General features: G+C 44.6%; 1 protein-coding gene across 4 annotated transcripts in view; it reads left to right on the top strand.

Moving 5' to 3' along the window:
• The first annotated feature begins 576 nt into the window (after positions 1–576).
• STAB1 (stabilin 1) overlaps positions 577–16,758 on the top strand; it is a 100,554-nt gene continuing 84,372 nt past the window's right edge. For 3 of the 4 annotated variants that reach the window (XM_073352442.2, XM_073352440.2, XM_073352443.1), the window contains exons 1-9: positions 1,712–1,920; positions 5,044–5,180; positions 7,519–7,634; positions 9,210–9,295; positions 10,844–10,913; positions 12,319–12,414; positions 12,886–13,002; positions 14,352–14,548; positions 15,541–15,671. In XM_073352442.2, the coding sequence (XP_073208543.1) occupies positions 1,840–1,920; positions 5,044–5,180; positions 7,519–7,634; positions 9,210–9,295; positions 10,844–10,913; positions 12,319–12,414; positions 12,886–13,002; positions 14,352–14,548; positions 15,541–15,671 (1,031 nt within the window). In that variant the 5' untranslated portion in view covers positions 1,712–1,839. Of the gene's footprint in view, positions 594–1,711; positions 1,921–5,043; positions 5,181–7,518; positions 7,635–9,209; positions 9,296–10,843; positions 10,914–12,318; positions 12,415–12,885; positions 13,003–14,351; positions 14,549–15,540; positions 15,672–16,758 lie in introns of those variants that run through there. The other variant, XM_073352441.2, reaches the window with a different exon arrangement.

The following is a 16,758-nucleotide window of genomic DNA, read 5'->3' as shown; positions in this document are numbered from 1 at the left end:
TCTTTAGGTTACTGGTGCTTTTCACTATGGAAGCCAAGGGAAAATTTGCCATTGGGAAGGTGGCTGGATTGGGGTGGGTATGGTGCCGGAGAGATGATGGCTGAAGCAGAGCTGGGCTGGGAGTACTTGATGCTTGGAAAAGGGAAGGACAGATGCATGGCCTTCCCTTTCTCCTCTCCTGAATATCAGTTTGTCTTTTGGCCTCCTTCTTCCGTCACTCTATCCCAACACAACCTTTTTGAATGTCAGGCCCCGTGGTGACTGCTGGCACCTGATGCCACTCCGCTGATCTGTACTTCACTCTGGTATGGACCGGAGGCTGGGTCTATCCAGGTGTGCTCCGTAGTGATATGCTGCCTGCATGGCCCTTGTCCCACGATTGCAGTTATCAGAATGCCTCATGGGGCAAATGAGCTGAATCGTCTGATCAAGCTGGAAGTGAGTTGCGGGACTGGGACTTTTTCTACAGGCCACAGTGAATGGATTTTTGCCTTGTTTGCTTCCTGTTGCTGGGAGATATATAGCACCACTGTTCGTCAGCCTGCATCTTTCTGTTAGATGGGAGAAGAGGTAGACTACAATTAACAGCATTAGTAAGTACGGTACCTATTATTTTCCTATCATGTTTTTATGCACTCTGGTGGGAATGTGTATGCCAAGTACTGTATTTTAATACATGCTGTGTGTGTGTGTATAGATATGCAAAGTCCTAATAAGTATTAAGAATTAATACATTCTGTGTTTATTTATATATACACACAAACACATTCTAAAAATGACTGATTTGCTTTTATACACACATTTGAAATGGCTAAAATAACCTATTAATATACTTAGTCACTGTCATCATGGTCTAATGGTGTTTACAGCTAAGTACTATTTGGAGAATTCCTTACGCCACAAAATAAATTGAATGTTATTGGCAACATTTGTAGATAAAGCGCCCATCAAACATGTTGTGAATCTTCTTAATTTTCTCTACTGTCAACAGCAAGAGATATTCAGTTGCAATCTCAATGCAAGGCCAAGCGTGTCTCTTAAATTTCAGGGCTTGATTACTCCAAGTGTTGAAAAGCATCCTCCCTGAATTACTTTAGCTACCAGTATTGTGTTTAGAAAATAATTTATATATTTTGCTGCCACCCACAGAGTCACTGGTATGCTAAATGTAACACTCTTCTTGTTGAGCAACTCATGCATTTTAAATAAACATCAAACCCCAACGAAGGGGACAATTTTGCTTTATAGGCAATATTTGTTATCTTTATTAAGTACCGTATAGACCATCTGCAAAGATTTGCCTTATAGAACAAATAAATATCTGCTGCAACAGGCAATGGATGTATGTGTTTTTTGGTTGGCTTGGTCGTATTATCAGCAATGAAATTAAATTGATTTGCCATCCAGATTCTACACTATACATTTGTCTCTTGGGTTTGCCTCCAGTTAAGGATACAATTAACATATTTCATTCCAATCAGTTGAAAGCTAAGGATTTCCTTCCATCTGTTTTGAACTGATATGTGGGAGGAAATCCGTAGATGTTCCTGTTTTCAGTAAACCTTCTACTCACAGGGGTGTGTGTGTGTGTGTGTGTGTTTAAAAAAAGGAGAGAGAGAAAAAAAGCTGTTGTTGACTCATGTTTGACGTTAAAAGTAGCAGAATTACTTCTGTATACTTTGGAATAGGAGATTCAGAGTGCGAAAGTGTTTTCTCCCTGTTTATGTTTAATCTCTGGTTTTTCTTGGATTTGATTCTTAGTAGGCGGTCTTATCTTACTGAAGTTGCATACTCTACATCAACCCCCCCCTTCAAGAAAAGGGTCCCATCTGTAAAAGCATGAAAATGCATCCTCCTGGGTTACTGTTTTCCTTTTTAGCTGCATGGTTCATTTCCACTGTTGAAGGGCAGAGTCAGAAGGTAAGTTCGCAAGTCTTTATTTTGCAGTTAAATGATTGTGGGACAATTACTCGTTTTTAGATGGCTGCTGTGTTACTGAAGGATACACCCCCCCCAAAAAAATGGTTTCAGTGTGAATTTAGTTATATGTTGAATCACCTCCCTAATTAGGCTATAAGACCATCTGTTACCTTTCCTCTGTGTGTATGTAATATCTATAGTCTATATTGTATATGTAAAATTGAGGATACGGAGTTTTGCTTGGATCTTAAGTAAACTTTGATTTACATATTATCAGCACTAAATGCAAAGAGGATACAATAGCAGCATGAGGTGGGCCCAATACTCTAAGAGGCTGAGCATCCTCGACTCCCACCAACTTCACTGGTTTCAGGGGGACTTTGCCCCGGTAGAATTGAGCCCTGAAGTGCCTTGTAGAATTTCCTCAGTGTTTTCTAAAAGTATTTCTAAACTGCAGCTGTTGAAAAGTTGGCTTGAAAACGGTTAAGGTTGACATTGTGCCCAGTGTGAGATTTAAGTGATGAGCCTTCATGCTTCTCAGAGAGACTGAGAAGATACCCTGTTTAAAACCCAACAGAAGCAAAACCCAGTCCAGAATCCAATCCCAAACCTGCCCAGGGGAGCATGAGGAGGTGGGAGTAAACTACTGCATGCTGATCTGTACAGCAGTGTTTATTCATATCAGACAGTGCAGCTTTCTCAGTGAATGAACAAACAATAGCTTCTTCACTGTGAAAGAATTGTCTGTCATAGCTCACAGGTTTTAAAAAATTGTAAGATTTTACAATAAACCCTTAAAAACTTTCAATTGAAATCTCTCTCCTTACCAAATAAATAAACAAATCCCTTTATTACCTGCACACTGGTTTGTTGTAGAGCTGCGTGTAACAGAAAGTGCTAGATAGTGGACCTAGTGATTAGTTATTGTAGACTTATATGTCAGTGCTATGTAGGTGTGTAATTAACTTTGAAAATAGATCTATCTAGGTGAATACCTCACAGCATTCACTGTTGTATCTAAGCATCTTGATGCAACAGGAAAAAACATGAAAGCTGTTTCTTGGCAATGTCCATATGAGTAATAAGAAATGTTTTCCCTTAGACAGATTTTTGTTTTGGTTCATACATCCAGTTCAATTTTCATGATTAGCAGCATTGTGAGGAATGTACATGTGGCTTTATTTAGACTGGTTTTCTCAGCTGTGTGGTGGAGATTAGCCATTTCAGTAGGATGGAAGGCATGTTCATTCATATTACAAAGTGTCTGCTGCCACTGCGTTTCTTGTCTCCTGCTGACAGAGGAATAAACTAGCCTATAAATTTAGAAGTTGCTTGAGAAATTTAGGAATCTTGTTCTCTAATGACAGAGTTGTGGAAGGGCTGCCCTCTATCAAAAAGTAGAGAGGGGTTTGCAATGGAAGGAGAGACATTAAGACTATTAGCAAAGGGAGCTAGGGATGTCCATCCGTCTAAAAAGGCATGATTTAGGAGGAGGCAGAGCACTTAAAGGGCATTCAAATGCCCAAACTTCAGGTGGCTCTTTTATTAATCAGATCAAAGGCAGATGCAATGCAAAATTGGAGGGACTCTGTCTGGAAAGTGCAGTGAACAAGGAATCTAATGTATACTGTATTTCTGTCATACCTTCCAGCCACGCTTTTCAAGTGCCCTAGAAACATTAATGAATGAAGCATTGCCACCTCATCTGTGAAGGAGGGGAATTAGATGGGGAAACTGAGGAATATCGAGCATAAGTGACTTGCTCAAGGGCACCCAGTGAAACTGTGTCAGAACTGGAACGCAGGTCTTCTATTGTACAGTCCTAGGCTCGAGCCACTGCTGCTACTTTATCATACCTTATTTTCCATATACAGTCTATAAATAACACCGTTACCCTGTTCACCATTCCACTATGCACCACTCTGCCCTTTCTGTACAGACTGGGACCTTCCATAGTCACCCCCGGATGAGTCAGAGCTCCTACCCCGCAGATGCAGGCCATGAATTCCACTTTACCCATCCACTCTACCCATGCAGGCCTCAGACCTATTCTCCAAACCGGCCTAGGCCATCACTTGTACAGCAGAGCAGAGTGTGGTGTCATTTCTTTTTTCTTTTTTCATTTCATTTCTTATTATGGTGTCATTTCTTTTTGGGTGGGCTGTCAATAATTTGAACATGCCACAAAGGCCGTGGATGAATCCATCATGTTGGTGACAGTATTCTGTGGAGACCTGAATCAGGTCGAGCAAAACAGGAGTGCATGGTATTCTAGTGGACAGAACGCTGGACTGGGACTCTGAAAAACTGGGTTCAATTCCTGGCTCTGCCATTGTCCTGAAGCATGGCCTTGGGCAAATTACTTCACACCTTTTTCTCCTTGCACCCTTTGTCTTGTCTAGTTAGACGGCAAGCTCTTTCCAGCAGTACATTGTGTTTGTGGACACCTAGCACAATGGGGCTCTGATCATGGTGGGAGCCTTTATGTGCTGGAAAAAGATCAATTATTTACAAAGAGAAGCAAAGTCAGCATCTGACCTCATCTCTGTTGCACAATAAGGGCTTGTCTATCTTGGCAATTAACAGCGCTGCAACTTTCTGGCTCAGGAGTGTGAAAAACACACACCCCTGAGCACAGCAAGTTTCAGCGCTGTAAAGCGCCAGTGAAGACAGTGCACCAGTGCTGGGAGCTACGCCCCTTGAGGAGGTGGGTTTTTTAGAGCGCTGGGAGAGCGACCACACAAGCCACCTTAAAGCATTGCAGTGGCAGCGCTCTAGGGTTGCCAGTGTAGACTAGCCCTAAGGAACCTTACCCACTAACATTTGTTACTCTAATAAAAGAAAATAAGATTAGAGTCAGGTCTTGGAGTCAGCCACCAGAATTGCTGTATTTGCACTGATACACCTTATCCCAGATCCAAGCAGGAGTAAGCTGCTACCACTGTAAAGTCATGGTTTAGCCTGTCTGCATTTGTGGTTTGCACTAAAGTAGCTACACTGCCTGCTGGCCCCGCTTGATGAAATTCCCAGTGTAAACCAGGGTCCTCAGGGTGGGGAGATAATGGGGGAAATCAGATCAGTGACTAAAGATAACAATTTAATGCTTTGCTTTTTTTTTTAAAGTTAAAATCCATGCACTGCAATGTCAAGACGATGTTCACCTTGGCTACACCGTGCACCTCCTGTGCTGCGGCTCCCAAAGTGGTGTGTCCAAAAGGGTGGATAAAGATGACCCAGGCGTTAGGAGAGAGAGGCTGCAGGTAAGGCCCATCTCCCTGTTCAGCCTGCCACATCAGGTTTACAGGTCGTTCTATAACTCTTTTGTATTTATTCTATATACTCACATATAAGTCAGCATTTCAAGGCATGCTTTTTGCTGGCCAGGGAGATGTTGCCTTATATAAGAATAAAGAAAGGGAGATGTGGCTGGTTTCTACCATTGGGTGGGGAGCAATATAATTCTGGTTTAGGCTTAAAGAAGAGGCAGCTTGAAGTGCATAATTCATGTATGCATACTCATGGTCATGTGTATAGATATACAGATAATGAGTATTTAATAGTGATATTTCTCTAGTGCAGTCATCTGAAGAACTCAGAGAACTGAACAGACATTAATTTCTTACACTTCATAACCCTGTGGAAGAAACTGTGACTAAAATTTTCAGAGTTGAGCGCCCAGAGTTAAGCACCAAAACCCATATTTACGCACCTTTTATTAAAGTAGCCTGAATTTAAGAGGTCATGAGAATTCACAGCTTCACCTGAGTTCAGACAGGAGTTGCAGGTACTAGTACCCATAAAAATCAAGACCCTTTTATTTAGGGGCCTAAATACAGTCTATGGCCCCAATCCTGCAGCTTGTTTCTTGTGAATAGACCCTTGTGAATCCCCATTGACTTCTGTGTGGTCACAGGGGCCTGTTCACATAGAACAAGTTGCGGGATTGGGATGGGAGGTACTTAACTCCAGGCACCCAAGATTAAAAATGTTAGCCTATGTGATTTGTCCAAGGTCACATATTGAGTCAAGGACAGAACCAGCTATAGACCCAGAAGCCGTTACTTCCCTTCTGCTGTTCTGACAACCAAACCAAATTCAGTGTCACCTTTGAATTTTTTAACCCTCTTATTTTCCTTTTGAAGTGCTGCTTGTTCCTGTATTTATTATGCTCATTCTGTTAAGCCAGACACATTTCTGTAGCTGAACTGTAATGGGAAAAGGGTGAAGGGAAAATGAATTTACCAAAAGGTTGTAAAAAAACGGAACGCTGTAGATTATCATCTGCAAATCTAGTCAATCGTGAACTTTAGCAGCTAACATTGTCCACTGTTTTCTGTGCCTTACTACTAGTTGGAAACATTTTAAAAATAGCCCCAGCCATTTTGCAGTTATTGCAGATATGTTTGGTAATCAGACTGGCACAATGGAAGCAATAAAAGTGTGAAAGAAGGCGCTTGAGACTTGAGTTGAGTCGATGAAGGAAGGTTAAGCTCTTGCCAAAGATAAATTTAAGGGAGTAATAATTATATGACTAGGCACTAATATTTTTTAATGTTTCCTTTATAAATGATTGTTAAGATTCCTGAAGCACCTAGAGGCCCCAAGTGAGATCAGCACCCCACTGTGCTAGGAGCTGTGTACACAGTCTCTTCTGTGAAGAGCTTATGTTCTAGATATGGCAGACAGAGGGACACGAGAGAGGAAGGATATTAGACTGATTTTACAACTGAGGGAACATAGTAGTTTTTCTAAGGTTGCACAGGGAGCCTGTGGCAGAATTGGGAACTGACCTTGAAATTCCTGAATCCCCATCGAGTTCATTAATCACAAGGTCATTCTTTCCTTTGTGAATTAGACAAAGGATTAAAAATGCATTAGTGACTTTAACTCAGTACTCTGCACTACCATGCTGGAGATCAGCAGAGTGCATTGCTCTCTGGCTCTGCCTCTGGAGCATCTTCCCCTGCCCCCACCTGCCCACAACATGACCCCTCTGGCAGAAGTGGGGCAAGGGAGCTCTAAAGCCAGCCATGCCTGCTGTATATCAACTTAGGTTTCTGACATGCTTCCCTGCCACCCCCGGGCGGAATCCTCAGTTTCCTCTTTAGGGCCACTTTAAGGTCACTTTGAGCCCCTTCAGCACCACACTGTGACCTTAGTGAGGCTGGTGATCTGTCTCCATCTCCCACTAACCTTAACCGTGCCAGTGAATATTTCATTATTTCCATGGATCGCAAATATGAGGGAGGCAGGGAGGGTCGGTCTTGGAGACAACGCACCCTTTCAGAGCTTTGAAGATGAAGACTGGGGCTCAAAACATGATCCAATATTTGATTGGAAGTTAATGAATTAATCGGAGCCCTGCATAATATAACCTCTTAAGTCTGGGTTGTGCTTGTGGTTCCGTGCCCCAGGACAGTGTATTGCACTCTTCATTCATATGGAGCGCTTTTCAAACAGTTTACTTGGTGTGGATCAAAAAGGAGCTCAGAAATCTCCCCTCATTGTCCTGATCTGTTATCATGTCCTATCCATACAGAACAGGTTGGGTCCCAAACTGTTTGTTACAATCACTGATCTTGGCTTTTTCTGTTTAAGATACAGCGTAAAGCTTGGAGAAGACACCCTTTCCCTACCAGGGTGCAGTCACATGTGTAAGATGGAAATTGAGAAGAAAAAATGCTGCCCGGGATTCTGGGGTACTGAGTGCTATGGTAGGTTCTTCATGGGTCCTTCCAGTCATTGACCGGTCAAGGCACTTCAAAGTTCTCCCTAGAATTACCAGTCCTGCAGGTCAGCTCCATGGGGAGTGATTTGTTTTCAGGATTCTCTTTCATGTTTCCAAGACACTTAGACTGGATCCCAAGGTTTTCAATATCCATGTAGGGAAGTTTGAAGGTCTTAGGAATGGAATCTTTCCCCAGCACATGATTTGAGCCCTGTTGTGTTTTGACTTATGGCAAAACTCCCTTTTGCAGAAGGTACTCTTATTTTTAAATAAAATGTTTTAAAAGAGAATTATTCTTTAAGAAAGTTTCCAAGGAAAAAGAAAGAGATTCCCTTCTGGGAACTTCAGTACCGCAGTATACTCTGTAGCTCGTCGCCTCTACAGCCACCTGTAAACACATGACGTCTCCAGCCAGGAATTAAAATAACCGATCTGAATCCTCAGTTACGTTTCAGACCAAACTAGTTGAGTCTGAAAATGTTTGGCTCATTTCCTGTTGTTGTTTTGGCGCTCGCTGGTTGTAGCAAGGCCAAGAAGCTGAATTACTAAGGCTATGTCTACAATACAGCTTGTGTCGGCATAACTTATGTCACATAGGGGTGTGAATAAACCACGCCTGTGAGCGACATAAGTTGCACCAACGTAAACGCTCATGTGCACAGCCCTGTGTCAGTGGGAGAAACTCCTCCCGCTCGTGGACATGGGGTTTTTTATGCTGACGGGAGAGCGGTCTCCCATCATCACCGAGCATCTTCACCAGATGCACGGCAGTATTGGTACAGCTGCGCCACGGCAGCATTGTACGTATAGACACGGCCTCAGTTACACACGGCAAATCCCACGCTCTTACCAGCACAGTTGAAAATAGAAAAGACTCCCCGTTTCCAGAGAGAGCCTGAGGTGATGAGATTTCTAGCCCACTTTCAGCCTTGGGTGGCTTGAATAAGCATCTAGACTCTGTCAGAGCGCAGATGACCCAAAAGGCCAAGCATAACATTTTCTAAAGCAGCCCTCTCCCGTTTTGGAGGAGCCATCTGGAGACACCAGGCACCTGATTTTCAGAGGTGCTGCCTACCCCAACTCCAGTTGGAGTCAGTGGGAGCTGCAGGCACTCCACCCCTCTGAAAAGTAGGCCTGGGGCTGTCTCAAACTGAGCTTCCAACATGACTGGCCTTTCCTGAATATTCAGCTGAAAATCTGTCCAGGTTTTCCGTGTTTCTAATGGAGCTAACAATATAAGGCCTGATCCTACAAAGATCTGAATGTCCTCAGCTCCCCTTGGCCTAAGTAAATTACAGCTCCTCAGACTCTTTTATAGCTCTTTGTCCCTAATGGAATGGATAATGTTTGTCATATATGACAACAGAAAAATAAAACTATTTGTGATCCAGTGAAGATAGGAACCCCCATTTGTTAACACAACTGAAGCCACCTACAGGCTGACATTTAATTCCTCCCGAGCCCATCTGTTTGCAATAACAGTAATGGTTGTTGTAAACACCCATACGGGGACACAGAAGTGTTGATTTTGCTTATCTGTGGCCTGTCTCCTGTTTGCCAGAATGCCCTGGTGGACCTGAAAAGCCCTGCAGTGGCCACGGAACCTGTTTGGATGGTATAACACGGAATGGAACCTGCACCTGTGAGGTCAGTATGGGATGTACTGTGAGGAAATGTAATGCCACTTGATGGAGGTATCTAGGTCCAGCCCAGGGGACGGCAGGGAAGGTGTTAACCCTCTGGCTGGCCAAAAGTGTATAGTTGTTTTCCATGAGTGTACGGATTTGTAGGGGAGCAGGGCTGGGCCAGCTGTGGAGGACTAATGAATTCCCCTCCGCATGTTGTACAAGGCACATGCTATGAGGAAGCAAGGGCTGAGAGAGTTTGGAAGAATCTCTAGGAAGAGATGGAGCTGACAAGTGGTGTGGGGGGATTTCCCCCATTCCCTGAGTGAAAAAAGCTGTGTCTAATAGCTTCCCTTGGGCTGAAAGAAGGCCTGGTGTATTTGGACCTTAATAGGCAGCACTTTCCTCACATTTACTTTTTCTCTTTGGCAATAATGTGCACACCAAGGAGTTTAGGGTCCAGGTCCTCAACAGTGTTTAGCTGCCTAACTCCCATCAAAATGCCTAAATAGCTTGGAGGATCTGGGCCTTATACTGCACCTAGATGGGCAGAATCCTTACCAGTTCTAGCTGGGCTGTCCACATCAAACCATGCCCAGGGCCCTGTCCAGCCTGCTGTGTTGGGGGTCTGGGTACCTATTCCTCTGCCAAACACCCTCCAGAAGGTGGAGGGTACAAGGGGCCTCTGTTCTGCTCCTACAGGGGCTCCTGTGGATTCACGTCAGTACTGCCCCTCATACAAGTCGTGTGGGAACAAGCTGAAAGACACCCCTCCTACGTGAGCTTAAATGTGCATGTGGTAGTTGACCTTAGAGGAGGCAATGGGGCAAAATTAAGCACACAGCTCTCTGGCCTTGTCAGGTCCTTCCTTGCTGCAAGTCTCACAGCTGAGACCTGCAGCTGCCTCGCAGTACCCATACACGCCTCATATACCCAGCTGGTTCCTGAAAGCATAGGAAGGGTCTAACCCAGTCATAAAAGAATTCACCCAGACACTGTAAGGATTGTAAAATCACAGCCCCATCGACTGACTGATGAGACCTGTGAGCGAGACCAAAAAAGGCCACAAAATTTCAACATGTTCTCCAGATCAGCAGAAAAAGAGGCCAGCTAAAAATCGAAACTGGGTTTGACGTATGTGGTTCAGCACAGCCAAGCCTGAAAGAAAACTGGGTATAGCAATAATTTAGGGCCTGATACTCAGCCCTATGAAGTAAACAGAAAAAGTCCCATTGACATGAATGAACTTCGGATCAAGCCCTCTGAGAGTGCACATGAGAGAACTGGTACTTTTGTTTCTAGTCATGATAAAGACATTGTTTTTTCAATGACTGCCATGATTGTTCTGCTGTTTGCTCATTGGTAAAATTACGTCAACTCTCCTTTCTACTGCAAGGGCTATTGGTAAGGCACTTGTAAGAGCAGGTTTCTATTTTGTATCACTTGAGCATGAACAGAAAATGAAAAGGGGAAGAGGGGAGACATAACCAGAGTTATTTATCACTTTGCAGCTTGAACTAAGTGACATCGTAAGAAAATAATGATTGACCAATTTTTTTTGTCCTTTTAGGGGAGATATGGCGGCTCTGCCTGCCAAGATTGTCTGGATGAGAATCTGTTTGGCCCTGACTGTCAATCAGGTAAACTACAGCAATGAACAATCTAAATCAACTGCAAAGAGACATCCCCACATACCGCTAAATGAATGCAGTGGAAGAGGATGGCATAGGAGGGCTGATCAGTGGAGAGGCGGGTGCTACTGTCTGAAAATTATAACTGCAACTGCAGCCTTTTTTCATCATTTTCCTTCTCTGGGATGAGGCTGTTTTGCATTTGCCTGACGGGGAGGATGCTGAAACTATGGGATCAAGTGTGTAATGTGGGTCCAGCATTAGAATGTCTAAATCCCACTTCTGGAAGCAGCACTGAGACTTGTTCAGCACTGGTGTTCCTCACCTACTCCTGAGCTCCCAGATGTGGATTTGGGCATCCTGTTTGGGTGCCCACATTGGAAAGTTAGGCCTGCAATTGGTGGCTTTAATCATTGGGAACAGAGTGATCAGTTTGTGTAAGCTTGTTGTTCCTATATTTAATAAACAGAAGAATCATCACAGCCATCTCTTAGTATGGGTGTTCTCAGTCTCTCCCACCTGGGATCTCAGATCAGTCCCTTTTTCTCCTATCCCCCCCTTTCCCACTGTCCTTTGCATCCGTAACCCAAAACTCTCTGCAGTTTTTGGTTTAAAAAAACCCCAAACCAAAACCACACATCTTCTACTGCTACCTCCATTCCCACCCACTGGCTGCTTGCTGGTTCCCTCCCACCCCCAAGTGTCTCTCAGCTTCCCCCACATTGCCCTTCCTGTGAAGCTAATAAATTTGATGTCAGCAGAGATCCCTGCACTGTTTCTCACATGTTGTATTTCATAGAGCCAGATTATGCCTGCCCCTATTCCCCCACCCTTGTATTGGTATAGGGGATAGCCAAGATCCTCGTGTTTGCATTCAAGAAGTGCTAGCATCTTTAGTGACACTAACTGTGTCCCCTGGCCTCTCTCCTTCCATGCTAGCTGGTGGACTGCAGCAATCACTGGAGGAGGAGGGGACGGAGGACTAACTGCATCTCTGAAAAGGTGGTGTGGATGCTGCATTTGAGCTGCATGCTCCACCCATGGGCGTGTTCTGCCTGCCCCTGCACTCCCCAGACAGGACACCTCCAGGGATTCAGAGCTCTTAGTCCCTGCACCCTCCACCTTTTGAGGGTGGCTTGCAAAACCTCATTATGGCCCTGGCCTCTAAGAGTGAGAGGCTAAAGTACAGTTGCCTGTAGACTAAGGGGTCCAGATGGCTCAATATCAAGGGCTTTGTCCTATATCCTATTATTCCCCATGCTGATTTTTCACAGTTGCTATCTGGTCACCCTGCTGTAGACTTAAAAGCCTGGATTGGATTTATAAGCTTTCAGTGTGTTTAGTGGATGTATCCCAAGCACCCGTGTTGTTCCCTGCAGCTTCCAGTACGTGATTGTGTGGGTTTCTCTTGCAGTGTGTGACTGTCAGCATGGAGTGTGCAACCACGGGATCTCTGGTGATGGAAGCTGTACCTGCCATGGAGGTTACACTGGCCCGAAGTGTGATCAAGGTAAATGTTGGCATTTCCCTCCCAAATAATTTAGAAATCATGAAGTGGGCTCAATATATGTGCCCCCAGAGGAGGAGAAATAGTCTGAAAATACAGAGGAAGGATGGGCTTGTGGTTAAGGAACTGGGTGAGGACTTAGGAGAGCAAGAATCAATCCCAGCTCTGCGACAGACTCTGGCTTTGATCATGGGCGTTGTACAGCCTTCTCTGGGCCTCAGTTCCCTATCTGTGCAATGGGGCTAATGCTTCCTTTCTTCTACCTTTTGTCTGCCTTATATGTCTAGAGTGTAAACTCCTTGGCGTGGGCAGTTTCCTTATTATTCATATGTGCTGTTCACTGCATGCTACTGAAACCCCAAGTAATAACAGGAATCATTTAAATTATTTCTTGGCCTCCTCAGATGGTAAGTTGTATTATCCAGAGGCATCCGCTACAGCTGAGGGAACCCTCCTTTTGTTTTATGATTTCAGAACTTCCCCTTTGCAGAGGTGTAGCCTGCGGGAACAATGCCCAGTGTGTGTTGATGAACGGGATGGCAATATGTGACTGCATGCCAGGGTATAGAAAGAGAGGGAGCATATGCCAAGGTGAGACACCTCCCTGTGACCAAATCTTCCTAATTCTATATTCAGGACAATCTCCTGTGACTGGATCTATGTGGTGTGGGGCTGCCACTGACGCACCAAACACCGCTGCACCTCTAGCAGAATGTGGTTGTGCTGCCAGGTTTTCCCACATGCCTGGGGCCCAAGCCTGAGCCCTTGACTTGGGCAGAGCTGAGTGTCAAGCACTGTTCTGAAGTCAACAGATTTCTGTGCAAGGGAGCTTTGGAAAACCAAAGTAAAGACCTCAAGGCTGCTCCTTGTGTAGGTAGGCGAGCTGGAGAGAATGTGTCGTGTTGGGACAGGATTCTGGAGAGTTAATCAGTTCTGCGTGAATAATCATACAGTGCAGCCAGGCTAAACCAGGCTAAATAATGCATGTAATCATGCACTTCACTGTGGAGTCTCTGGGCTTGTCTACATGAACATATAATTTGTGGCAAGCTGGGATGTCAGTCTATCCCACACTAGCCTGATGTGCACTGCTCCACTTTGAAATGGGAATAGATCAAGTGCAGTAGGAAACTTTTTGTGTGCCACAGCAGGTCCCCACGGACAGTTAGTGCATGACAGGCTAGTGCAGGGTGGCTTTATACCCCAGCTTGCCACGAACTATGTGTTCGTGTGGAGAAGTCCTCAATGACCTCATGTTTAGGAACTCCTAGTAACCTGGGCCATAACAGCACTTTTTTCTCTGTCTGTGCTAGGCTAATGTGCCAAAATGGAGCTAGGTTAGTGTGCTTATGGAAGTGCCAGTTTTAGATGACCTGTAAGACTATGCAATTTTAATGGCTGCTGTTTTCCACCCCAGAGGTGGCTGTATTTCATGAATTGTTAGTGATCTTTCTCTCTCTCTCTCTCTCTCTCTCTCTCTCTCTCATTTAAAATTTGTTTTATGTTCATGAATTGCTTTTCCTAGGACTAAAAGACACTACTATTTAAATATAAATTACTATTCAGAGGTGGATGGATCCAAACACCCTACACATTTGGGGACCTTAATGGACCAAAACTCTGGTTTCAAATACCCTCAGAGTTTGTAAAAGTTCAGAAAGAGACCCAAACTTCTCATTTCTGGCCCTTCTCTTATTAACTTTTACGCTATTAATATGAAATGAGAACTGCTCAGCTCACTCATCCAAATCCCTCAGCCAAAAAATCTCCATTGTCTGACAATGGGTTATATAAGTCGAAAAGTTTCCCAGTTTAAACTGAATAAATTCCACATCCCCCATTATGTTTGTATCAGAGGGTTTCTACTGTAGTACTTCAAGTGCTGGTTTTTAATGAGGGCCTTGGTTATGCTCCCCTCTCATCTCTGTGTTTATGTATAGCTCAGGATCCTTGTACTTCATCACCATGCTCCTCGTTAGCTGTCTGTAAGGCTCTAAGACCAGGAAAATATGAATGCACTTGCAAAGATGGTTATCATGGAGATGGGAAGGTATGCCAACCTATCAATCCATGCATTACCAATAATGGAGGCTGCCCTGAGAATTCCACCATCTGTCTCTATAAAGGCCCAGGAAAGGTAAGGTGAAGAATTGCTTCTAATGAATTTGTATGTAGCAGTAGAAAACCAGGGAGAAATTGCTGAATTGGAATTCATTTGCAAATTGGATACTATTAATTTAGGCTTAAATAGAGACTGGGAGTGGCTAAGTCATTATGCAAGGCAGCCTATTTCCCCTTGTTTTTTCCTACCCCCCCCCCCCCGACGTTCTGGTTAAACTTGAATTTAAACTTGGAGAGTGGTCAGTTTGGATGAGCTATTGCCAGCAGGAGAGTGAGTTTGTTTGTGTGTGTGTGTTTCGGGGGGGGGGGGGGGTGAGAGAGCCTCGATTTGTGCTGGAAATGGCCCACCTTGATTACCATGCACATTGTAGGGAGAGTGGTCACTTTGGATGAGCTATTACCAGCAGGAGAGTGAGTTTGTGTGTGTATGGGGGTGGGGGGGTGAGAACCTGGATTTGTGCTGGAAATGGCCCACCTTGATTATCATACACATTGTGAAGAGAGTTGTCACTTTGGATGGGCTATTGCCAGCAGGAGAGTGAGTTTGTGTGTGGGAGGGTGGAGGGTGAGAAAACCTGGATTTGTGCTGGAAATGGCCCAACTTGATGATCACTTTAGATAAGCTATTACCAGCAGGACAGTGGGGTGGGAGGAGGTATTGTTTCATGGTCTCTGTGTGTATATAATGTCTTCTGCAGTTTCCACGGTATGCATCCGATGAAGTGAGCTGTAGCTCACGAAAGCTCATGCTCAAATAAATTGGTTAGTCTCTAAGGTGCCACAAGTACTCCTTTTCTTTTTGCGAATACAGACTAACACGGCTGTTACTCTAAAACCAGGTAACTAATTCTTCCAGCGAGTCTCGCTGGGCTAAATTGCATTGGCCAAAGCTGTTATCCTAACTTTGTTTTTGCAAGGATAGATCATCCAAACTTTTTGTGGGATGCTCTTGAATAAAAGTTGATCTGTGATTGCAAGATTTTAATCATCTGATTTTGCTTTCCTTAGTCATCTTGTGTGTGTAAGCCTGGAATGAGTGGCCTGTACCCTTCAGCAGGCTGCTCATCTGTCCGTGAGTGTCAGCGGTACTTCTGTGACATGACTGCAAAATGTAAAATCAATCCAGAGGGGATTGCCAGGTGAGTTGCTCCAAAAAGCGCCCTTAAAGATGCCTGTTTTTGTAACTAAAACAAGGCTTTTATTTGGATGAGCTGAATAATATTGGAAAACCAGAGAGATAGGTGGGGAATACTGGCTGTGGTCAGGTTTTGAAAAGAACAAAAATAAGAGTCTGTTGAAACAAATAAAAATCTTACATAAGTAGCTGTGACAGCCCCGCACCTGGGCCATAAGAGGGGCTGAACGTGGGACATTCAGTGTTTCATCAGTCCTCTACCACTTGAGCTAAAGGAGTAACCTCGTTAGCTGGTAGCAGTAGTAAGCTATCTAGTGGCACAGACATGTGAAGAGGGACACAGCACACCCTTTGCCAGCATGTTACAGGAGGACTCCTGGACAGGGCCCTTTGATGTGTGTTTAACGAAAGAATCTTCAACACTCTTCCAGTGTAGGCCCGTGAGCAGGAGAATGAATTAGGATTTTAGGCCAGTTTAGTGCCGGGTCTGACTGCTCAGCACAGCGGAGAGACATACTAAAACTAGCCTTAAAACAATTCCTGTAGAAAAAAAAAAAGTGCTCATCTGAGCAAACACTTTGGGCTTAATCGTGCTTCACGTGAGGCTGAGCAGCCCTCGGAAAGGGGAGCACTGCCTGAACCACAGTGTCTGGGAACATCCCTGGTGTAATGCCTTTTGGGCCGCGGAGGGAGCATGGTGAGGGGTGTCCCTTGCTACTCTGTACAAAAGGCATAGCCGTGGCCTTTCGCAGGGAAAAGAGAGGGAAGCCATGGCCCCATCTCTGATGCTGTCCCTCAGGTGCCATTAACACTGCTGGCTGCACTAAAAGGTCTCTCCCTGTTGTGTCCCCCAGCTCAAATCAGACAAATTATGGCTTCACTTCTGGGGATGTGCAAGGTGGGGGAAGGGCTCCTTGCTCACTCTTCTTCTTCTAGGGCCTCTGCTCTGGAGCAGCCGTTATTTGACCCTTTGCAGGGCTGGAGCCATGTAAACCTCCTCTCCTTGCCCTGTGTGTGGCTATCTGCAATTCTGAAATAACAATAGCTGAACTGATACTTGGATTGAACCCAGACAGGAAAAAGTGCAGGTT

Source organism: Lepidochelys kempii, chromosome 7 (assembly GCF_965140285.1).
Source record: "Lepidochelys kempii isolate rLepKem1 chromosome 7, rLepKem1.hap1, whole genome shotgun sequence".
Classification (NCBI taxonomy): Eukaryota; Metazoa; Chordata; order Testudines; family Cheloniidae; genus Lepidochelys; species Lepidochelys kempii.
The sequence above is the reverse complement of the archived record's forward strand: the minus strand, read 5'-3'. Positions and strand labels throughout refer to the sequence as shown.